Source organism: Salmo salar, chromosome ssa04 (assembly GCF_905237065.1).
Source record: "Salmo salar chromosome ssa04, Ssal_v3.1, whole genome shotgun sequence".
Lineage (NCBI taxonomy): Eukaryota > Metazoa > Chordata > Actinopteri > Salmoniformes > Salmonidae > Salmo > Salmo salar.
In genome coordinates, this window is record NC_059445.1 from 38585188 (window position 1) to 38609611 (window position 24424).

Sequence of the window (24424 nt, forward strand, 5' to 3'; positions counted from 1 at the left end):
CAGTGAGCTACCCCGAAGGAGCAGAGCCAAAACGCCAAGACTAATGTATAGCCTTCCCTGTAGCTCAGTGGCCTTCCCTGTAGCTCAGTCGGTAGATCATGGTGTTTGCAACGCCAGGGTTGTGGGTTCGATTCCCACGGGGGGCCAGCACAGAAAAAAATGTATGAAATTGTATGAAATGTATGCGTTCACTACTGTAAGTCGCTCTGGATAAGAGCGTCTGCTAAATGACTAAAATGTAAATGTAATAGTCATCTCCTAATGAATTGCTAAAGGAATCCGTGGCGTTTTGAGGATCAGATCCCTTGAGTGTAGCCTCCTCCAGCTAACTGAAACTGCTGTTGACTCACAGCGGCCCATCCCTTACTGCCACCTTGCCAGGCTGCTATGGCCCCTTGGCACGCTGTCTCACCAGCCCTCAGGCATATGAGGTGAGTGTTCACAAGCAAACACACTCCCACACACACACACTGGTAATGTAATGGTAGTGGTTCTTGATTCGTTCACTCTCCAGAATGAAGGGCTCCTGCACAATGATGTATCTGACGAACTGAATGACGGCAATGCAACCATGTATTGTGACATCACAATGAGCACCGATGCCTCAAGCACCCAGCACCACCAACCACAAATGCCTGTCTGCCTCCACAAGGGGTGTGACCTCCTTGATCCAGGTGGTGGTGTTTGGGGAGCATGAACTGGTCGTAAAGGGAACATGTCTGGTCCCTGCCCATGGACAACCCCCCCTGAGCCTACTGTGATTTGTACATATTAATGAATAATTTACAGGAAATCATTTGGATTATTATACCTTGAAATCCAGCTCAATGTCATACCAATACACTGTGGAATATCATGTGTATGAGTAGACTTATTCATAAGCAGATTTATGTTAGGAGATTCCTGTCTACTCAAGTCTTGCTCTGTGCACTTCGATGTCCTTATCCATAAGCAGATGCCTTTATACTGAATTTATTGACCTGAAGAAGGGTTTGGTATGATACTGTACAGAGCTGCTGTCTATGGAGTACACCCTGGCGTAATGTGTGTATGGGCTCCGAGACAGGAAACTGGAACTGTTACTCCGAGCTTCTGCTATGCAGGATTTGTTTTTGTTTTCAAAGAATTATACCTGCCAACCCCTTTCTTTTTTAGTCAGGTAGGCAGAAACTAAATCTAAATCAAATCAAATCTTATTAGTCACATGCGCCGAATACAACTATAGACATATTCTAACATTTGTTCTATATTACGTTTTTGTATTAGCTTTTGTCATCTTTATTTAACATAAGCCACTTGCGCTAACAAATTCTACCCTACCACAGACAGTAGATAGTGTAACCACATGTTATGAGTACTGTACCGGTGTATTGTAGTCAGTATATGAATGGAATGCTTCACATAGTCTACCCTGGAACAAATCTAGTCTGTAAGTAGGGTTGTAGGTGGGGTTGTAGATATTTAGTATATAAAAGGCCAGTTGTTGAAGTAGCAGCAAATTCAACCTGAAAAGGTGAGGCTGTCTTTACTTGTTCCAACCGTATTTGGGTGCATGATATTGATGTATATTTTGTTTTTGCCTTGAAATGCGAATTCAAAAAATAAAGTTTAAATTGGTGGATGTGGGGAGAAACAAAACCTTAGATCTGTGTTATTCATTTGTACTTGACAAAGTTACTAGCAGCACAATAAAAACAAATATTGTAGTTTAAATTATTTCATACTTATGTGAATCTAATGGTGAATAAAAATAAATGTTGCTATTACCAAAAAAAAGCTAATCCATCTCACTGTGTGTGTATTTATGTACAAGTATGTTATAACTGTTAAACTGTAACTTGTTGTATATCACATAGGCCAGGGGTTTTCAAACATTTCTTGCCAAGAAACCCCTGCCCAGGCAAATCAGCGACCCAGGGACCCCATCATATGTTAGCATAACAAAACAACATCACGTCTTGTTTTATCATCAAGTGAATGATAATGGAAAGTATAAGTAACTTTAATCAACATTTTAAAATGAATAGATGTGGTAGACTGTCATTATTTTGAACTCCCCGCAGTTCATTGGAAGAGCAAGTGTGAACTGAGTAATCTAGCTAGAAAGCTAAAGGTATATTGGCGGAGTAGAGAAAATGCATTTTGCCATGGCTAAATGTTCCTCTGCTCAAACAAAACAAAATCAATGGCCATGTGCCTTGAATGCCGGATTTTTTTACATGGTTTGATTCTTCCTGACTGTCTAGCTTTTATTTGATTGTTAGTTCTCAAAGATGGTATTAAATAAATATATATAGAAAAATTCTGCTTGCTTTCTATCTGGCTTTGGTCGTTTAACTGTTTTTCCATCCCGAAAATTACCACTTCTATGCAGAAACAACCCAGTAATTAGCGCCAATGACTGTAATTTCCTCCATATTAAAGGGATAGTTCTAGATTTTGGCAATGAAGCCATTTATCTCCTTCCCCAGAGTCCGTTGAAACGGAACACTAGCATGCTAACGTCCAGTCATTGCGCTAACGCTAGTTAACATTGGCTCATGAAACTACTTCCAACTTATTTCATATTGGATGCAAATACATACAAATGGTATCCATGATGGTATTCTTTTGCAGCTAGCGTTATTCATAATTTTGTTTTTTAAATCACAAAAAAAAAGTTTCCCAATTATATATTTTTATAAATCGCAGACCTGCAGTACCTCCGCAGATCCCAGTTTGAAAACCCCTAACATAGGCTACACTTTCAGTTGAAAACAATTGTGTAAAGAATAGTGCTACAATTAAAAACAAAGTTCAATCAACATCTCAGAACAATAAGTAGGCGTATTGTTAATTCAACCATTTCCTGAAGACTTGGCCAATATATTCTGCATGGAAATACAGTACTTATGCGTTTATTCGAAGGTAGTCATATCCTGTCATGATTTATTACCCGATATCCTGCCTCCAGAGAGGTTTGCATTTTTTTGTAGGTACCTTATACAGTAGTGGGCTATATCCTGTGCAGAAGAACTGGCGCTTGTGCAGATCAGGGAGTGCGTGCGCGTCCCACATAACTTTATTTGAATTTGGTAAGTTGCATGGACAGATCCAAATCTTGTCGTTATTGATTAATACAAGGACATTAGAAACTATTTGTAGACCTGTTGGCGAGGCATGTTTTTCGATTCAATTGTGAATGTAAAAGCTATGTAAACACGAACGTACAGTTAGTCAGTCCATCTAATACAACATGGCAACATAGACTGATATTGTTTCTGATTTGCATCTTCGACTTCTGCATTTCATGTCTGTCTTTTATTCGAGAATCAGCAATACATACCGCATTTTAACAAACCTATTATTAATAGTTTTCTGCACATGAATTGGCTCCATGATGATTACATAGCAAACTCTGGCGACTTCAGTTAAATCACCAGCGTTAATAATAGGAATATGCCTGCTTTAATAGACCGTCATCTTTCTTTAAACACCGAATAGTATTTCCTTTGAACCAATTAGACTTAAATAAATGCTGTAAGGCTATTTGCAATAATGTGTTGAGTTGGTTGGGGCGTTGGCTTAAATATCATATGCAACATGCTGACTTCTGATAATCTTCCTCAAATCTGTTTCTTATTAAGATTTTTCAGTGTAGGGATGGACTTCTGGGACTGAGGCATGTGATGGCAGAAACATGCATCACCAAGATCAATTCAATGAATTCCTGTCCTCTCCCTCTATATATCGCTCTCTCTCTCTTTATGTCTCGCACTCATTCTCTCCGCATTCCACATATTTTATTTGAATGTGAAACTTAACAAGACAAACAATAAACTAATACCAAACCGTGACGCCAGCGGTGCAACATGCACTAACTCAAAATAATATCCCACAAACACAGGTGGGGAAAAACAACTACTTAAATATGATCCCCAATTAGAGACAACGATGACCAGCTGCCTCTAATTGGGAATCATACAAAAAAAAACAACATAGAAAAAAGAAACTAGAACACAACATAGAAATAAATAAACTAGATAAACCCCCCAGTCATGTCCTGACCTACTCTACCATAGAAAATAAGAGCTCTCTATGGTCAGGACGTGACACTCCGTCTTTGTGTGTCTGTGTCTGTCTGGCTAAAAGTCCAATTGTGTTATTGGACAGATGTTGGCCCAGAGATTGCTTCTTTCAGCAGCTTTCCCGCTCCCAGAAAAGAGCTAATGTCAGAGGTCGCATGCACAAAATTAATTACTATGAGCTCAGTGCTCCATAAAATCTTAATTTGCTAATATTTCTGTATGGCTGCTATATAAAGCTGACTCTTATCCATCCTGTAAAGTGGTAGGCAGTATACCCCAAAGATCTTGACACCTAGATAGTTTGTGTGAATGCATTGATATGTTTGTGTGTATGCATTGATATGTAGGCTACGTGTGCCTTTTTAAAATTGTATGTAGATCTGTGCTTGAGCTGTTCTTGTCTAATGATGTTCTGCATTATGTCATTCTGTATTATGTTTCATGTTTTGTGTGGACCCCAGGAAGAGTAGCTGCTGCTTTTGCAACAGCTAATGGGGATCCTAATAAAATACCAAAATACCTACAGTACCCAGTCAAACGTTTGGACACACCTACTCATTCAAGGGTTTTTCTTTATTTTTCATATTTTCTACATTGAAGAATAATATTGAAGACATCAAAACTATGAAATAACACATATAAAATCATGTAGTAACCAAAAAAGTGTTAAACAAATCAAAACATATTTTAGAGTTTAGATTCTTCAAAGTAGCCATCCTTTGTCTTGGCAGCTTTGCACACTCTTGGCATTCTCTCAACCAGCTTCAACTGGGATGCTTTTCCAACAGTCTTGAAGGACTTCCCACATATGCTGAACACTTTTCCTTCACTCTGCGGTCCTACTCATCCCAAACCATCTCAATTGGGTTGAGGTCAGATGACTGTGGAGGCCAGGTCATCTGATGCAGCACTCCATCACTCTCCTTCTTAGTCAAATAGCCCTTACACAGCCTGGAGGTGTGTTGGGTCATTGTCCTGTTGAAAACAAATGATAGTCCCACTTAAGTGCAAACCAGATGGAATGGCGTATCGCTGCAGAATGCTGTGGTAGCCATGCTTGTTAAGTGTGCCTTGAATTCTAAATAAATTCTAAATAAATAAATCACTGACAGTCACCAGCAAAGCACCCCCACACTATAACACCTCCTCCTCCATGCTTCATGGTGGGAAACACACATGTGGAGATCATCCGTTCACCTACTCTGCGTCTCACAAAGACATGGCGGTTGGAACCGAAAATCTCAAATTTGGACTCATCAGACCAATGGTCAGATTTCCACCTGTCTAATATCCATTGCTTATGTTTCTTGGCCCAAGCAAGTCTCTTCTTATTATTGGTGTCCTTCAGTAGTGGTTTCTTTGCAGCAATTCGACCATGAAGGCTTGATTCACGCAGTCTCCTCTGAACAGTTGATGTTGAGATGTGTCTGTTACTTGAACTCTGTGAAGCATTTATTTGGGCTGCAATTTCGGAGGCTGGTAACTCTAATGAACTTATCCTCTGCAGCAGAGGTAACTCTGGGTCTTCCTTTCCTGTGGCGGTCCTCATGAGAGCCAGTTTCATCATAGCGCTTGATGGGTTTTTGCGACTGTACTTGAAGAAACTTTCAAAGTTCTTGAAATTTTCCTGATTGACTGACCTTCATGTCTTAAAGTAATGATGGCTGTCATTTCTCTTTGCTTATTTGAGCTGTTCTTGCCATAATATGGACATGGTCTTTTACCAAATAGGGCTATCTTCTGTATACGACCCCTACCTTGCCACAACACAACTGATTGGCTCAAACGCATTAAGAATGCATTAACTTTTAGCAAGGCACACATGTTAATTGAAATGCATTCCAGGTGACTACATCATGAAGCTGGTTGAGAGAATGCCAAGAGTGTGCAAAGCTGTCATCAAGGCTAAGGGTGACTACTTTGAAGAATCTCAACTATACAATGTATTTTGATTTGTTTAACACTGTTTTGCTTACTACATGATTCCATATGTGCTATTTCATAGTTTTGATGTCTTCACTATTATTCTACAATGTAAAAAATAGTACAAAATAAAGATAAACCCTGGAATGAGTAGGTGTGTCCAAACTTTTGACTGGTACTGTATATCTTTACATACAGTGAGCTCCAAAAGTATTGGGACAGGGACACATTTGTTGTTGTTTTGGCTCTCTACTCCAGCACTTCGGATTTGAAATGATACAATGACTATGGGGTTAAAGTGCAGACTGTCAGCTTTAATTTGAGGGTATTTTCGTCCATATTCGGTGAACCGTTTAGACATTACAGCACTTTTTATACATCGTCCCCCCATTTTAGGGGACCAGAAGTATTGGGACAAATTCACTTCTACTGTATGTGTATTAAAGTAGTCAAAAGTTAGTATTTGGTCCCATATTCCTTTCACTCAATGATTAAATCAAGGTTGTGACTCTACAAACTTGTTGGATGCATTTGCTGTTTGTTTTGGTTGTATAAAAAAGTACGAAAATGTATCCACTCACTACTGTAAATCACTCTGGATAAAAGCATCCGCTAAATTACTAAAATTTAAATGTAAATGTTTCAGATTATTTTGTGCCCAATAGAAATGAATGGTAAATCGTGTATTGTGTCATTTTGGAGTCACTTTTAATGCAAATAAGAATCAAATATGTTTCTAACCACTTTTACATTAATGTGGATGCTACCATGATTACCGATATTCCTTAATGAGTCGTGAATAATGATGAGTGAGAAAGTTCCATACGCACCAGTCTAGGCTAGCTACATCTGTCTAGCTTTTCTACCTGGAACACTAGCTAGATCCCACTTTGCTCAATGAATAATATTTAGAGCCATGGAGGATGCTACCCTTACACAGGGAGAACCGAGCAGGTCTCCTGCCCCAGCACTGACACGCTAATGCAACACTCACTAACCCCAATTCCTGCGTACAGTGGTGTAAAGTACTTGAGTAAGAATACTTTAAAGTACTTAAGTAATTTCTTTGGGTATCTGTACTTTACAATTTATATTATTTACAACTTTTACTTTTACTTCACTACATTCCTAAGGAAAATAATGTATTTCTTATTCCATACATTTTCCCTGACACCCAAAATTTGTTGGGTGTACTGAATGTAGGAGCGGACTTGTTGTCCAGAGGGAATCCCCTTTACGGGGATTGGAGACTCCATCCCCAGATTGTGAACCAGATCTGGGAGAGATATGATATAGCCGCCATAGATGTCTTCGCATCGCACAAAGATATGCACTGTCCGTTGTTCTTTGCAATAGCAGGATACGCACCACTGGGATTGGACGCGTTGGCATCACCCTTGGCTAAGGGTGATGCTCTACTCTTTTCCTTCTCTATGCTTGATACTCCCCACCCTGAACAGAGTGATGGAACAATGATTATTCCTAATCTTGGTAGCCCCTCGATGGCCAGGTACGCTCTGGTTAGCAGAGATCATTCTCCTGCTTTACGACATTCCCTGGCAACTACCATTGCGAATTGAGAGATTTTCCATCCTCACCTAGGAACCATGGCCCTCTGGGCCACGCCCGTGACAGGAGAAATCTGAATGCAACAGGCTTGCCTCTCAGAGTCATTGAGACTATACAGTGCCAGAGCCCGTTCTACACCCTCACTGTATGGAAACATGTCGTGGGACCGAAAACAGATTATTCCTGACCATTGCTCTGTATCCGAGGTTTAATGCTTCTTGTAGGACCTTTTGGACAGAGGGAAGGCTTTCTCCATTGTTAATGTCTAACTAGCTGTAACGGCCGTCAGAAGAGAGAGTAGACCAAGGTGCAGCGGAGTTAGTGTTCATCTTCAGGCATTTATTAAACAATGTGAACACTATACAAAAACAAGAAAACGACAGCCAAACAGTACTGTCAGGTGCAAACACGAAACAGAAACAATCGCCCACAAAACCCAAAGGAAAAACAGGCTCCTTATGTGTGACTCCCAATCAGCAACAACAAACTACAGCTGTGCCTGATTGGGAGCCACACACGGCCCAAACCAAAGAAATACAAAAACATAGAAAAATGAACATAGAACGCCCACCCAATGTAACACCCTGGCCTAACCAAAATAAAGAACAAAAACCCCTCTCTATGGCCAGGGCGTTACACTAGCTGCTATCTCATATAGGCTTCGACATTAACAGAATAGGGAAACACCTTCTGTTATGTTGTTTCATGTCGGGAGCGCGTCGCGCTAACCCCCATTCTCCAGCCCTTTAGCCCCATCTTGGGATCTGTCTATTGTGCTTGAGGCAATTCCACAGCAACCTTTTGAGCCTCTGGAAGGCTTGGAGTTGAAATATCTCTCCTTCAAAACATCTTTGCTGATTGCCCTTACATCTGCAAAGCGAGTGAGTAAGCTGTCAGTCCACCACTCGTGCCTAAAGTTTGCTCCGGGGTTATCCAAGGTAACATAGTTACCCAACCCCGCCATTACCCCTAAGGTCAGTTTCAATTGCAATTGTCTCGCCTTAGAGCTTATGGATTTCCACCCACCGCCCTTGACTTCTACAGAAGAAGGAGTGGTGATGCTGTTGGGACTACCCTGGCTTCGGAGAACATGTCTGCGATACGGGAGTTAGCCATATCCCATTGTGAGAATGCTGTTCATTGACTACAGCTCGGCGTTCAACAGCATAGTGCCCACAAAGCTCATCACTAAGCTAAGGACCCTGGGACTAAACACCTCCCTCTGCAACTGGATCCTGGACTTCCTGACGGGCCGTCCCCAGGGGGTAAGAGTAGGCAACAACACATCTTCCACGCTGATCCTCAACACGGGGCCCCTCAGGGGTGCGTTCTCAGTCCCCTCCTGTACTCCCTGTTCACCCACGACTGCGTGGCCAAGCACAACTTCAACACCATCATTAAGTTTGCTGACAACACAACGGTGGTCACATACAACGATGAGACGGCCTATAGGGAGGAGGTCAGAGACCTGGCAGTGTGGTGCCAGGACAACAACCTTTCGCTCAACGTGAGCAAGACAAAGGAGATGATCGTGGACTACAGGAAAAGGAGGGCCGAACACACCCCCATTCACATTGACGGGGCTGTAGTGGAGCGGGTTGAGAGTTTCAAGCTCCTTGGTGTCCACATCACTAACAAACTATCATGGTCCAAACACACCAAGGCAGTAGTATGACTCACACCCTTGTAAAATGCCCATGTTGGTTGGTGTCAGACCACTGCTGATAGATATCTGGCTCATGTCTAGTAAAAGTGTATTGCTGGAAGGATAGTGTGTACTTGTGTGTGTGAACTAGACTATAGGCAGTTTCTGAGAATAGTTCAGCAGTTTTTGCAGACTGTTGACAGCTCGAAGCAGACTGTGCCACCAGTCTACCAGACGTCCTGTTTCTCAGCTTTCCTCCACATTCTTTAGTGATAAGCTCATGCCAACATACCAGAACCTTTCAATGCTTCCCCAGCTGCTGAATTGTCTTCTGTGTGTGTGTGTGTGTGTGTGTGTGTTTGTTTGTGTGTATGTGTGCATGTGCCTAAAAGCTGTTTGAACCACAAGATGATGTCATTGTCCCAATTCTAATTAGGTCTCCCACATCTGTGCCACTGGTTAGGGTGAGGTAAAGCACCAAACCCTTTTCCATGGCCAGAGGGATAAAAACAACTTTACTATAGAGAGAGAGGGAGGGGGGGGAGAGGCCACAAGGCAGTATATGGCTCGCCAACCACTCTGGAATTCCGTAGAGTCCCGTGGCTGATGCATATCCTCTGCTGAGAGAGCCCTGGCCACAGATGCTCTGGTTTTGTCGTGTTCCCTCTCTGGCTGTAGCCCTTCACACATTACCCAACTGGGATCCAGATGATGCCACGAGATGTCAGAGAAGCAAGACTCCACTTCTCTGTTTCCCAATAACTCTTATCGTTTCCATGGAGATCAGATCAATTCAGATAAAAGAAGTTTGATTACCTCTGACGTCATCGTCAGAGCTCATTGTTAAGTTCCTGTGCGTACATGTCTGCATTTGTCGAGGAATGACCAGAAAACAGTGATGATAGCATGCAGCACAGAGCAGAATGGCTGGCCTATGAATGGCGGTCATTGTTCTGAGTAGCTCAAGTTACCTCTGAGTGCCAAACCACCCGGGCTACTGATAATGGTGGTGGTGGCTCACTCAGAGATAAAGAAAAGTCATTGACTTCTTTCATTTCAATGTTCTCTTTGGTCATACCTTAACATAGATGCCAGTTCTCCTTTTTTTTGGGGGGGGGGGGGGGTAAAAGCAACATAAGAGGAGGGGAAAATGTGGATAACGTCAACATGTGTCTATGAAAGAAAGAGAGAGCAAGAGATGGGGGGTGCGCGATGGTGGAATAGAAGAAAAAAAAGAAGGATTTCAACAGAGGAAGAGAAGAAGGGAAAAGACAGAGAATGTGTGGGTTGGCCTTGGCTGTCAACTCAACAGAAGATACATTCGATTATGGAAACTTTCTGTGGGCCCTGGCCCCTCTCGTTTTTGTTTTCTCGTGTGCTTAAGTGATGCGTTAGTCTTTTACAGGTTACTACGGGAGATGAGGAGATGATAGGGAAGATAGGTAGAGACAACATGTGACATGAATGAGCTCCAATTTGGTTTGTGCATTCAGACTGTAGTAAAATGCCACTGTCTGAAATATTCTAGTGCAGTGAAAAGGGACGAGCTATTTGAGTCTGTGGTCAGGTCTAAGGCAGTGGCAGACATTCCCTGGGTTCTGACTGCTTTACACTGCACTTACAACAACAAGCTCTTTAACACGATTTTCTTTTTTCAGACACCAACGGTTCTTTATTGTAAGTGTTTGCTCACAGTATATAGATTTTGTTGTATTAAACGTGCATATTTCTGTCATAGCAACAATGGAATAACCGTACACATTGCAATAGATGAACGTAAGAGTCTAGTTTTTGTATGCTCTGGGTCCTTAGTACCTCTTCTGCTTCACAGAGGGGGTCCAAAGGGAGGGTACGCTCACTGGGTCTGTCAAAGAGCTGTGTCAACAGTCCAGATCTCACCACATTCATACCAGGCATTCCTTCATGTGTACACCTCCCTGCACAAACATACCGTTCACACGCACCAACGCATGTTCACGCACAAACATACACACTCACACCTAGTACATGCACAAGAACATGCTGATACAGTAAAAAGGTGTGTGTGTAGGCTATCAGCAGTCTCCGTGGTTTAGGTTCCACTCATTTTACGTATGGATTTTATTTATTTTCTGTCATCCTAACCCTACAATCAAGGATCTATTTGTGATCTATTTGTGATCTATGGCAGGGCACATGGTGATTTTCTCCAGACCTTTTTATGCCCTTTCAACCATCCGTCACAGTTAATTCTCCATTTTACAACATCCCTGCCAATCATATTAGTAGGAGATAAGCATAATGTGAGGAACATGCACAGTCTACCTTTTGTTTGCTGTGATTACAGAACAAAGCAACCAGGGTCCAACCCAGTTCAATGTTCCTCCTTGTTAAAAGATTGTTGAACAAATAGCATCTTATCAACACCTCAGTAAATATTACAGCATGGTTTCCCTGGGAACGGAGTACACTCGAACTGTTGTTAACCTGTGTCTGGATGTGAACAGGTTTTGATTGAATAGTGTTCCGTCTCTCTTTGTTTGCGGTTCACTTTCATTCCCTCATATCGTTAGAGCTACACTACTAGAGCTACGCTGTCCCTCTGTGGCAATAAGAAGTAATGCAAGTGGCCAAGTAATGTAAAACCCAGTCATTACCATATCTGATAGCTTTCAATTGTATTGATGTACTCTGCAGGACTTACACCATTTTATTCTGACAATAGTTCCTGAAACATACCACTTGTGATTAACAGAGCAACAGCTCAGTATGTCCTCTACGCCTGTGTGTTTTCCAGGTGTTTGCTACTCTGCTGTTGATGTTGCCATGACGGACAGTATGAACTGCAAATACTGCCGGGAGGACCTGAGTGGGAAGAAGTACGTTAAACAGGAGGAGAAGCCTGTCTGTGTCCGATGCCATGACAAGTTCTGTGCCAACAACTGCACTGAGTGCCGCCGTCCTATTGGTATCGACTCCAAGGTGTGTGTGTGTGTTCAGTGACACCTCCCATGTCTAATATACTGGCATGAAATGTATTTTACGTATTACATGTGTTATGTATTTTTGTGTGTTTCCAAATGGGTTTGTCTATACCTGCAAACTGTCAGCATGTGTTTTCATGACTGCAGACTGTCTGTCTAGACTTGTTTATGAGTGCACACTGTCTACACAGCATGTGAGGGAGAAAACCATTCTGCTCCTCCCTTCCTAAAGATAAAAACTTAAACAGGAAGTACCCATGTAAGGACTGTTCAACTTTGGTCTGACCAATCGGAATCTATGCTTCAGGATTGTTTTTTCAATCTTGAAATGTATGCTTCAAGATTGATCACGCGGACTGGGATGTGTTCCGGGTTGCTTCTGAGTATAACATTGACGTCCACACTGACTCTGTTACTGTGTTCATCAGGAAGTTATCCAAACCAAAAAACGTGGATAGATGGCAGCATTTATGCAGAACTGAAAGCGCGAACCATCACATTTAACCACGGCAAGGTGACTGGGATGATGGACGAGTACAAACAGTCCAACTATGCCCTCTGTAAGGACATCAAACAGGCAAAACATCAGTACAGAGACAAAGTGGAGTCCCAATTCAACGGCTCAGACACAAGACATATGTTACAGGGACTCCAGACAATCATGGAAGATAAAGGGAAAACCAGCAACTTCGCGGACACCAACGCCTTTCTCCGGGACAAGCTAAACACCTTCTTTGCCCACTTCGAGGAAAACACATTGCCGCAGACGCGGGCCACTGACGTGGGCCACCGCCGCTCACGAGGACTGTGAGCTCTCATTCTCCAGGGCCGACATGAGAAAGATATTTAAATGTGTTAACCCTTGCAAGGCTGCCGGCCCAGACGGCATCCCTGGCCTCGTCCTCAGAGCATATGCAGACTAGCTGGCTGGAGTGTTTACAGACATATTCAATCTCTCCCTATCCCAGTCTGCTGTCCCAATTTGCTTCAAGCTGTTCACCATAGTTTCTGTACCCTCATCACTAAGCTCGGGGCCCTTGGTCTGAACACCTCCCTGTGCATCTGGGTCCTGGACTTCCTGACAGGCCGACCCCAGGTGGTGAAGGTAGGCAACAACACGTCCGCTATTCTGATCCTCAACACGGGGGCCCCACAAGGGTGCATGCTCAGCCCCCTCCTGTACTCCCTGTTCATCCATGACTGCGTGGCCACTCAATCATAAAGTTTTCAGACAACACAACAGTGCTAGGCCTGATTACCAACAACGACAAGACAGTCTACAAGGAGGAGGTGAGGGCCCCTAAGACCCTCATGAACTTCTACAGATGCACCATTGAGAGCATCCTGTTGCGCCATGTCACCGCCTGGTATGGCAAATGCACTGTCCACAACTGCAGGGCTTTCCGGAGGGGGGTGCGTCAGCCCAATGCATCACCGGGGGCACACTGCCTGCCCTCCAGGACATCAACAGCACCCGGTGTCCCAGGAAGGCCAAGAAAATCATCAAGGTCCTCAGCCACCAAGCCACAGCCTGTTCACGGCCTGTTCACAGGCGCATCAAAGCTGGGACTGAGAGACTGATAAACAGCTTCCATCTACAGGCCATCAGATGGTTAAATAGTCACCACTAGCTGGCCTCCACCCAGTACACTGCCCTCAACTTTAGTCACTGTTACTACCACCCAGTACTCTACCCTGCACCTTAAAGACTGCTACCTATGTCAAATCAAATCAAATGTTATTAGTCACACATTAAATGCTTACTTACAAGCCCCTAACCTACAATGCAGTTTAAAAAATATGAATAAGAATAGGAACAAGTAATTAAGAAAAGGAACAAGTAATTAAAAAGCAGCAGTAAAATAACAATAGCGAGACTATATATAGGGGGTACCAGTACAGAGTCAATGGAGTCACCGGTTAGTCGAGGTAATTGAGGTAATATGTACATCTAGGTAGAGTTATTAAAGTGACTATGCATAGATAATAAATCAAATCAAATCAAATGTATTTATATAGCCCTTCTTACATCAGCTGATATCTCAAAGTGCTGTACAGAAACCCAGCCTAAAACCCCAAACAGCAAGCAATGCAGGTGTAGAAGCATGGTGGCTAGGAAAAACTCCCTAGAAAAGCCAAAACCTAGGAAGAAACCTAGAGAGGAACCAGGCTATGAGGGGTGGCCAGTCCTCTTCTGGCTGTGCCGGGTGGAGATTATAACAGCACATGGCCAAGATGTTCAAATGTTCATAAATGACCAGCATGGTCAAATAATAATAATCATAGTAGTTGTCGAGGGTGCAACAGGTCAGTAACACAAGAGTAAGTGTCAGTTGGCTTTTTCATAGACAATCTTTGAGAGTATCTCTACCGCTCCTGCTGTCTCTAGAGAGTTGAAAACAGCAGGTCTGGGACAGGTAGCACGTCCGGTGAACAGTACCTGGATAATAACAGAAAGTAGCAGCGGCGTAAACGAGGGGGTGGGGGGGCAATGCAAATAGTCTGGGTAGCCATTTGATTGGTTGTTCAGGAGTCTTATGGCTTGGGGGTAGAAGCTGTTTAGAAGCCTCTTGGAACTAGACTTGGCGGTACCGCTTGCCGTGCGGTAGCAGAGAGAACAGTCTATGACTAGGGTGACTGGAGTCTTTGACAATTTTTAGGGCCTTCCTCTGACACTGCCTGGTATAGAGGTCCTGGATGGCAGGAAGCTTGGCCCCAGTGATGTACTGGGCCGTACGCAGTACCCTATGTTGTGCCTTGCGGTCGGAGGCTGAGCAGTTGCCGTACCAGGCAGTGATGCAACCAGTCAGGATGCTCTCGATGGTGCAGCTGTAGAACCTTTTAAGGATCTGAGGACCCAGCAGGAATAGGGGAAATAGGCATTGTTGTGCCCTCTTCAGGACTGTCTTGGTGTGCTTGGACCATGTTAGTTTGTTGGCGATGTGGACACCAAGGAACTTGAAGCTCTCAACCTGCTCCACTAAAGTCCCGTTGATGAGAATTGGGGCGTGCTCGGTCCTCCTTTTCCTATAGTCCACAATCATCTCCTTTGTCTTGATCACGTTGATGGAGAGGTTGTTGTCCTAGCACCACACGGCTAGGTCTCTGAACTCCTCCCTATAGGCTGTCTCGTTGTTGTCGGTGATCAGGCCTACCACTGTTATGTCATCAGCAAAGTTAATGATGGTGTTGGAGTCGTACCTGGACATGCAGTCATGAGTGAACAGGGAGTACAGGAGGGGGCTGAGCACGCACCCCTGAGGGGCCCCTGTGTTGAGGATCAGCATGGCAGATGTGTTGTTACCTACCCTTACCACCTGGGGGCGGCCCGTCAGGAAGTCCAGGATCCAGTGTTTAGGCGTTTAGTCCCAGGGTCCTTAGCTCATTGATGAGCTTTGAGGGCACTATATGGTGTTGAACGCTGAGCTGTAGTCAATGAATAGCATTCTCACATAGGTGTTCCTTTTGTCCAGGAGGAAAAGGGCAGTGTGGAGAGCAATAGAAATAGCATCATTGGATCTGTTGGGGCAGTATGCAAATTGATGTGGGTATAGGGTTTCTGGGATAATGGTGTTGATGTGAGCCATGACCAGCCTTTCAAAGCACTTCATGGCAACTGACGGGAGTGCTACGGGTCGGTAGTCATTTAGGCAGGTTACCTTAGTCTTCTGCTTAAAACATGTTGGTATTACAGACTCGGACAGGGAGAGGTTGAAAATGTCAGTGAAGACACTTGCCAGTTGGTCAGCGCATGCTCGCAGTACATGTCCTTGTAACCCATCTGGCTCTGCGACCTTGTGAATGTTGACCTATTTAAAGGTCTTACTCACATCGGCTGCGGAGAGCGTGATCACACAGTCATCTGGAACAGCTGGTGCTCTCATGCATGTTTCAGTGTTATTTGCCTCGAAGCGAGCATAGTAGTAGTTTAGCTCGTCTGGTAGGCTCGTGTCACTGGGCAGCTCTCGGATGTGCTTCCCTTTGTAGTCTGTAATGATTCGTCGGAGGGCATAGCGGGGTTTCTTTTAAGTTTCCGGGTTAGAGTCCCTCTCCTTGAAAGCGGCAGCTCTAACCTTTAGCTCAGTGACGATGTTGCCTCTAATCCATGGCTTCTGGTTGGGGTGTGTACGTACGGTCACTGTAGGGACAACATCATTGATGGACTCCTCAATGCCATCAGAGGAATCCCAGAACATATTCCAGTCTGTGCTAGCAAAACAGAACTGTAGCTTAGCATCTGTTTCATCTGACCAGTTTTTTATTGACTGAGTCACTGGTGCTTCCTGCTTTAATTTTTGCTTGTAAGCAGGAATCAGGAGGATAGAATTATGGTCAGATTTTCCAAATGGAGGGGGAGGGAGAGCTTTGTACACTTCTCTGTGTGTGGAGTAAATCTGGTCTAGAGTTTTTTCCCTCTGGATGCACATTTAACATGCTGATAGAAATTTGGTAAAACGGATTTAAGTTTCCCTGCATTACAGTCCCCGGGCCACTAGGAGCGCTGCCTCTGGATGAGTGTCTTCCTGTTTGCGGAATACAGATCATTGAGTGCGGTCTTAGTTCCAGCATCGATCTGTGGTGGTATGTAGACAGCAACGAAAAATACAGATGAAAACTCTCTAGGTAGATAGTGTGGTCTACAGCTTATCATATTCTACCTCAGGCGAGCAGCACCTTGAGACTTCCTTAGATATCGTGCACCAGCTGTTGTTTACAAATATACATAGTCCGCCCCTCCTTGTCTTACCAGTCGCCGCTGTTCTATCCTGCCGATACAGAGTATAACCAGCCAGCTGTGTGTTGATAATGTCGTCGTTCAGCCACGACTTTGTGAAGCATAAGCTATTACAGTTTTTAATATCCCGTTGGTAGTTTAATCTTCCTCGTAGGTTGTCGATTTTATTTTCCAATGATTGCACGTTAGCTAGTAGAACGGAAGGTAGGGGGGGTTTATTCGATCGCCTACGAATTCTCAGAAGGCCACCCGACCTCCTTCCTCTTTTTCATCATCTCCTCACCAAATGACGGGGATTTGGGCCTGTTCCCGGGAAAGCAGTATGTCGTTCACGTTGGGCTCGTCTGACCCGTTAAAGGAAAAAAAAGCGTCTCCCAGTTCGTGGTGAGTAATCGCTATTCTGATGTCCAGAAGTTATGTTCGGTCATAACAAAACAAAAAAACGAACTAAAAAACAGTTGGTTAGGAGCACGTAAAACATCAGCCATCTTCTCCGGCGTCATGATACAATGTACATAGGCATTGAACACTGGTCTCTTCAACAATGTTTACATACTGTTTTACCCACTTTATATGTACAGTTGAAGTCGGATGTTTACATTCATCTTAGCCAAATAAATTTAAACTATAGGATTGAGGTCAGGGCTTTGTGATGGCCACTCCAATACCTTGACTTTGTTGTCCTTAAGCCATTTTGCCACAACTTTGGAAGTATGCTTGGGGTCATTGTCCATTTGGAAGACCCATTTGCGACCAAGCTTTAACTTCCTGACTGATGTCTTGAGATGTTGCTTCAATATATCCACATAATTTTGCTTCCTCATGATGCCATCTATTTTGTGAAGTGCACCAGTCCCTCCTGCACCAAAGCACCCCCAACACATGATGCTGCCACCCACGTGCTTCCCGGTTGGGATGGTGTTCTTCGACTTGCAAGCCTCCCCCTTTTTCCTCCAAACATAACGATGGTAATTATGGCCAAAAGGTTCTATTTTTGTTTCATCAGACCAGAGGACATTTCTCCAAAAAGTGTGATATTTGTCCCGATGTGCAGTTGCAAATCGTATTCTGGCTTTTTTATGTCAGTTTTGGAGCAGTGGCTTCATCCTTGCTGAGCGGCCTTTCAGGTTATGTCGATATAGGACTTGTTTTACTGTGGATATAGATACTTTCGTACCTGTTTCCTCCAGCATCTTCACAAGGTCCTTTGCTGTTGTTCTGGGATTGATTTGCACTTTTCGCACCAAAGTACGTTCATCTCTAGGAGACAGAACGCGTCTCCTTCCTGAGCAGTATGACGGCTGCGTGGTCCCATGGTGTTTATACTTGCGTGCTATTGTTTGTACAGATGAACGTGGTACCTTCAGGCGTTTGGAAATTGCTCCCAAGGATGAACCAGACTTGTGGAGATCTACAGTTTTTTTTCAGAGATTTTGGCTGATTTCTTTTGATTTTCCCATGATGTCAAGCAAAGAGGCAGTGAGTTTGAAGGTAGGCCTTGAAATACATCCACAGGTACACCTCCAATTGACTCAAATGATGTCAATTAGCCTATCAGAAGCTTATAAAGCTTTGACATAATTTTCTGGAATTTTCCAAGCTGTTGAAAGGCACAGTCAACTTAAACTTTCGACCCATTGGAATTGTGATACAGTGAATTATAAGTGAAATAATCTGTCTGTAAACAATTGTTGGAAAATGACTTGTGTCATGCGCAAAGTACATGTCCTAACCGACTTGCCAAAACGATAATTTGTTAACAAGAAATTTGTGGAGTGGTTGAAAAACGAGTTTTAATGACTCCAACCTAAATGTATGTAAACTTCCAACTTCAACTGTATATACTGTTTTCTAGTCAAGGCTCATCCTATATAACTACTGCTTCACACACCTTTTCTATTTATATACTGTCCATAATGTCTATACACTCTATCATATACATATATTTATATTCCAGACTCTGACATTGCTCGTTGTGATATTTTTCTATTTCTTAATTTGTTTCTTTTTATTTTGGGGGATTTGAGTGTATTGTTTTGTATTGTTAGGTATTATTGCAGTGTTGGAGCTAGGAACATAAGCATTTTGCTACATCCGCGATAACATCTGCAAAATATGTGTACGCAACCAATAACATTAGATTTGATTTGAAAAGATTGTCTTTCTTTCCCTCCTCCATTCCCTTCTTCTCTCTGCCCTCTGTCCTTCCTTCCTTCCTTCCTTCCTTCCTTCCTTCCTTCCTTCCTTCCTTCCTTCCTTCCTTCCTTCCTTCCTTCCTTCCTTCCTTCAGGAGTTGCAACATAAAGGCCGTTATTGGCACGCCGACTGCTTTCGCTGCTACAAGTGCTACAAGCCATTAGCCAAGGAGTCCTTCAGTGCTAAGGATGACCGCATCATGTGTGGGAAGTGCAGCTCCCGGGAGGATGCCCCTCGTTGTCACGCCTGCTACAAAGCCATTCTAGCCGGTAAGGGACACTATGGGCTAAGACTCACTGATTTGCGTTGACATTAAATGAAGCTAGTGATATTTATACCCTCTGTATGATTCATTTCTTAGGTGCTCTCCATCACGTGAACTTAGATTAGTAAACATTTTCCTACATTTCAGTTAAGTGGCAATCTGCAGTTCAAACAATAACAAAGTGGACACCCCACCACTGTTTTGATAAATAGCTGAGGGTTGGGGCTGGAGAAATTTAACCAGTTTCAAATGCATAGACAGAGCTATAGATGGAATGAATGACCATCCATAAAATCGATGTTTTGAGGCTATTCAGTATTTGTTTACAATGACATTATTTACAACCAATGGAGTCAAAAAAGCTTGTATGTTGGGTTCTGATGGGGTACGACAGTTGAACTACGCTCATAAGGCATTTATAAGTTATATTCATCAAGAATCAATAGGTATATACAGTCGTGGCCAAAAGTTTTAAAAATGACACATATTAATTTCTACAAAGTTTGCTGCATCAGTGTCTTTAGATATTTTTGTCAGATGTTACTATGGAATAATGAAGTATAATTACAAGCATTTCATAAGTATCAAAGGCTTTTATTGACAATTACATGAAGTTGATGCAAAGACTCAATATTTGCAGTGTTGACCCTTTTTTTCAAGAGCTTTGCAATCCTTCCTGGCATGCTGTCAATTAACTTCTGGGCCACATCCTGACTGATGGCAGTCCATTCTTGCATAATCAATGATTGGACTTTGTCAGAATTTGTGGGGTTTTGTTTGTCCACCCGCCTCTTGAAGGATTGACCACAAGTTCTCAATGGGATTAAGGTCTGGGGAGTTTCCTGGCCATGGACCCATAATATAGATGTTTTGTTCCCCGAGCCACTTAGTTATCACTTTTTCCTTATGGCAAGGTGCTCCATCATGCTGGAAAAGGCATTGTTCATCACCAAACTGTTCCTGGATGGTTGGGAGAAGTTGCTCTCAGAGGATGTGTTGGTACCATTCTTTATTCATGGCTGTGTTCTTGGGCAAAATTGTGAGTGAGCCCACTCCCTTGGCTGAGAAGCAACCCCACACATGAATGGTCTCAGGATGCTTTACTGTTGGCATGACACAGGACTTATGGTAGCGCTCACCTTGTCTTCTCCGGACAAGCTTTTTTCCGGATGCCCCAAACAATCGGAAAGGGGATTCATCAGAGAAAATGACTTTACCCCGGTTCTCAGCAGTCCAATCCCTGTACATTTTGCAGAATATCAGTCTGTCCCTGATGTTTTTCCTGGAGAGAAGTGGCTTCTTTGATGCCCTTCTTGACACCAGGCCATCCTCCAAAAGTCTTCGCCTCACTGTGCGTGCAGATGCACTCACACTTGCCTGCTGCCATTCCTGAGCAAGCTCTGTACTGGTGGTGCCCTGATCCTGCAGCTGAATCAACTTTAGGAGACGGTCTTGGTGCTTGCTGGACTTTCTTGGGCACCCTGAAGCCTTCTTCACAACAATTGAACCGCTCTCCTTGAAGTTCTTGATGATCCGATAAATGGTTGATTTAGGTGCAATCTTACTGGCAGCAATATCCTTGCCTGTGAAGCCCTTTTTTGTGCAAAGCAATGATGACGGCACGTGTTTCCTTGTAGGTAACCATGGTTGACAGAGGAAGAACAATGATTCCAAGCACCACCCTCCTTTTGAAGCTTCCAGTCTGTTATTCAAACTGAATCAGCATGACAGAGTGATCTCCAGCCTTGTCCTCGTCAACACTCACACCTGTGTTAACGAGAGAATCACTGACATGATGTCAGCTGGTCCTTTTGTGGCAGGGCTGAAATGCAGTGAAAATGTTTTTGGGGGATTCAGTTCATTAGCATGTCAAAGAGGGACTTTGCAATTTATTGCAATTCATCTGATCACTCTTCATAACATTCTGGAGTATATGTAAATTGCCATCATACAAACTGAGGTAGCAGACTTTGTGAAAATGTATATTTGTGTCATTCTCAAAACTTTTGGCCACGACTGTATATATATATATATATATATATATATATATATATATATATATATATATATATATATATATATATATATAATTCAAAAATCAAAAAATGTATGTACCAATTGCAGATTGCCCCTTTAAACCATCATAGAGACTGATGTGTGCTTTTTTCTTCCTAAAGGCTCTGAGAATGTGGAGTATAAAGGCAATGTGTGGCATGAGGACTGCTTCACCTGTTACCAGTGTAAAAAACCCATCCGCTCCCAAAGCTTCCTGACCAAAGGCACTGACATCTACTGTGGCCCGTGCCATGAGAAGAAGTTTGCTAAGACCTGTGTCAGCTGTAAGCAGGTAACATAAAGATTTCATTTTTTCAATGACCTCCAAATTCTTGGATATCATTGATGGATGTTCATTTTCAATAAGCCAATTGGACCAAAGTGGTTGATTTGAAACCAATGGTTCTCCTGTATAAAGGACATGAGGATTCCCCTCTAAACTGACTTGACTCTCTGCCGACCCCTGTCTAGACCATCACCTCCGGGGGAGTGAACTACCAGGAGCAGCCATGGCACTCAGAATGTTTTGTCTGCAGCTCCTGCCGAAAGCCTCTGTCTGGGACCCGCTTCACCTCCCACGAGGAGAAGGCTTTCTGTGTGGACTGCTACAAGACTACTGTAGCCAAGAAATGCAACGGCTGCCAGAACCCCATAACAGGTCAATACACGCTCGCACACACACACACAGACACACACACACACACTCTCTCTCTCTAACGTCACTATTGAACGATTGTACACATTTGTAATTGTTTGTTGTTTATTCTCCGTCCCATCCAGGTTTCGGCAAAGCCACCAATGTGGTGAACTACGAGGGCAGCTCGTGGCACGAGCACTGCTTCAACTGCAAGAAGTGTTCCCTGAGCCTGGCTAACAAGCGCTTTGTGGCCAACGGAGGGAACATCTTCTGCTCCGACTGTGCCAAGGTCTGAGGTGAACTTGGAACAGAAACAGTGGGTCTGCCATGCCAGCTTTTCAGGGTGTGAAGCTGAAAGCAATTGTTTTACTTTTTTATTTTACAGCGATAGCGAGGGATACAAATATTTTGATGAAATCTGTGGATTCAGTGGGGTAATCGAGTATCTTCCTAAAGATTGGAGTCATGTTCTATAGGAGACGTTTCAACCCTGGGGAACATCATAACTATACCTGTTAATTCAAAGGTCTTAAAGGGGAAAACAGTGTCCCAGAGAGATTGCTTAGCTAATAGTAATTGTGATGGGTAATTATAAGCACTTTTCATTTGTCACTTACCATGCACAAAGCCAATGAAAATCTATGAAAATCCAATATAATGAACTGCATGTCTGGTGTCTTCCATTTGTGGGTCTGTAATCAGCAATAAACAAATATATTTCCACAAAGTTGTGTGATTTTCTTTTTCTGTGTTCCCAAGCATTGTGAGGGGACTCTGGTTTCTTTTGTCGTGATCGTTGTAATTACATTGAATTGTTATATATTGGGTTCAGTATATACTAGGTATAACATCCTTATTCAAATAAAAATACAAAATCTCAGACCCATGGACGAATGCCTAATTTATCCAGCAACACAGACATTTAACTGTACAGTTTGTGTGCCATCAAAACCAAGAGATTGAAAATGTAACAAACATCCATTGATTATAAGCGTTTGGAGAGAGCAGTAATGTAGGGAAGAGAAGAGCTCGTACCCTGAAGGCTGATTCACTGTCACAGCATATAAAGCAAAGAAGGGATAGGCGGGGGGGGAAGCGACAGTCAGGTCGGGGTTTTCCATGTGTGTACACCTACAGGTCTCACTGACATTAGAAAACACAATCGGTCTCATCCATCCATTCAGGGATAGAGACGATGCTTAATAACACCATACAATAGGCTACTATATATCAGGACCCTCTGCAGTCAGATAGCTGCCTGTTGTATGCCTCCTAATGATTTGGTAAGTCAATTTACCATTTATATTACTGACCTTTTAAAATGTACTTTAAGACAATGGTTTACACAGCGATATAGTGATGTTTTGAACTCTATTCTCTGTTTAGAATATCAATTTCCAACTCAATTTCATTTTAATCTTAATGTCATCTCTCATTCATGTCATACATTGTCATCTTTTATGATTGTCCATAATTCTGTTAGGATTATTATAAATGTTCATTACTGTAAATACTGTCGGTCTCATTTGGAATTAAATTCAACCGTCCCTCAAAGAACTAGAAAGGCTTCGGCAGTGGAAGCAATACAATAGAGACAAAACATGCAAACACATTTACACAGTGCAATTGGGTAGCTACATTTGCTTTGATATTGTATTGTGACGGTTAATAGCAGTTTAGATAACTGCTCTTTGTAAAGTGCTTACCCAAATGTAAAGCTTATACAATGATTGATAGAATACTACAGAGAACCACATTTTGTCCTACAGAATACGATCTTCAAAGATGACATTTTAAAGATAGATAAAACATCCGAGTAAAAGCTTGAGAGCGGGTCTTATTCTTATTTATGTTTATTTCAGAGCCGTGATGAAGTTTAGTAAGACGCTCCTCCTTCTCAGCCTGTCTCTACTAAGCTGTGGCTCTCCCCAGGATCCAGGTTAGCAGCTGGCCACAGCACTGCACAGCACTCAGCACTCTTTACTCACACTCAATAACACACACAGCTGATCAATAACACGCCACACGTAGCCAATTCTCTGAGAAACACTGTATCTGTAAGATGTGTAAGTTAATAATGGAGATATACAATGAGAGGATAAAACATTAGGAACACCTGCTCTTTCCATGACATAAACTGACCAGGTGAATCCAGGTGAAGGCTACAGTATAATCTAGAGGCCGACCGATTAATCGGAATGGCCGATTAATTAGGGCCGATTTCAAGTTTTCATAACAATCGGAAATCGGTATTTTTGGACGCCGATTTGGCCGAATGTTTTTATATATATATATATATATTTTTTTACCTTTATTTAACTAGGCAAGTCAGTTAAGAATACATTCTTATTTTCAATGATGGCCTAGGA

At 42.8% G+C, this 24424-nt stretch overlaps 1 protein-coding gene across 1 annotated transcript; it reads left to right on the forward strand.

Annotated features, from left to right (window-relative positions):
* Positions 1-2830: 2830 nt before the first annotated feature.
* fhl1b (four and a half LIM domains 1b) lies at positions 2831-22782 on the forward strand. Its single transcript, XM_014196022.2, has 6 exons — positions 2831-3074; positions 11981-12165; positions 19193-19367; positions 21541-21710; positions 21890-22076; positions 22199-22782. The coding sequence occupies exons 1-6, from the start codon at positions 2924-2926 to the stop codon at positions 22348-22350; spliced, it is 1020 nt and encodes a 339-aa protein (XP_014051497.1). The 5' UTR covers positions 2831-2923; the 3' UTR covers positions 22351-22782.
* The last annotated feature ends 1642 nt before the right edge of the window (positions 22783-24424 follow it).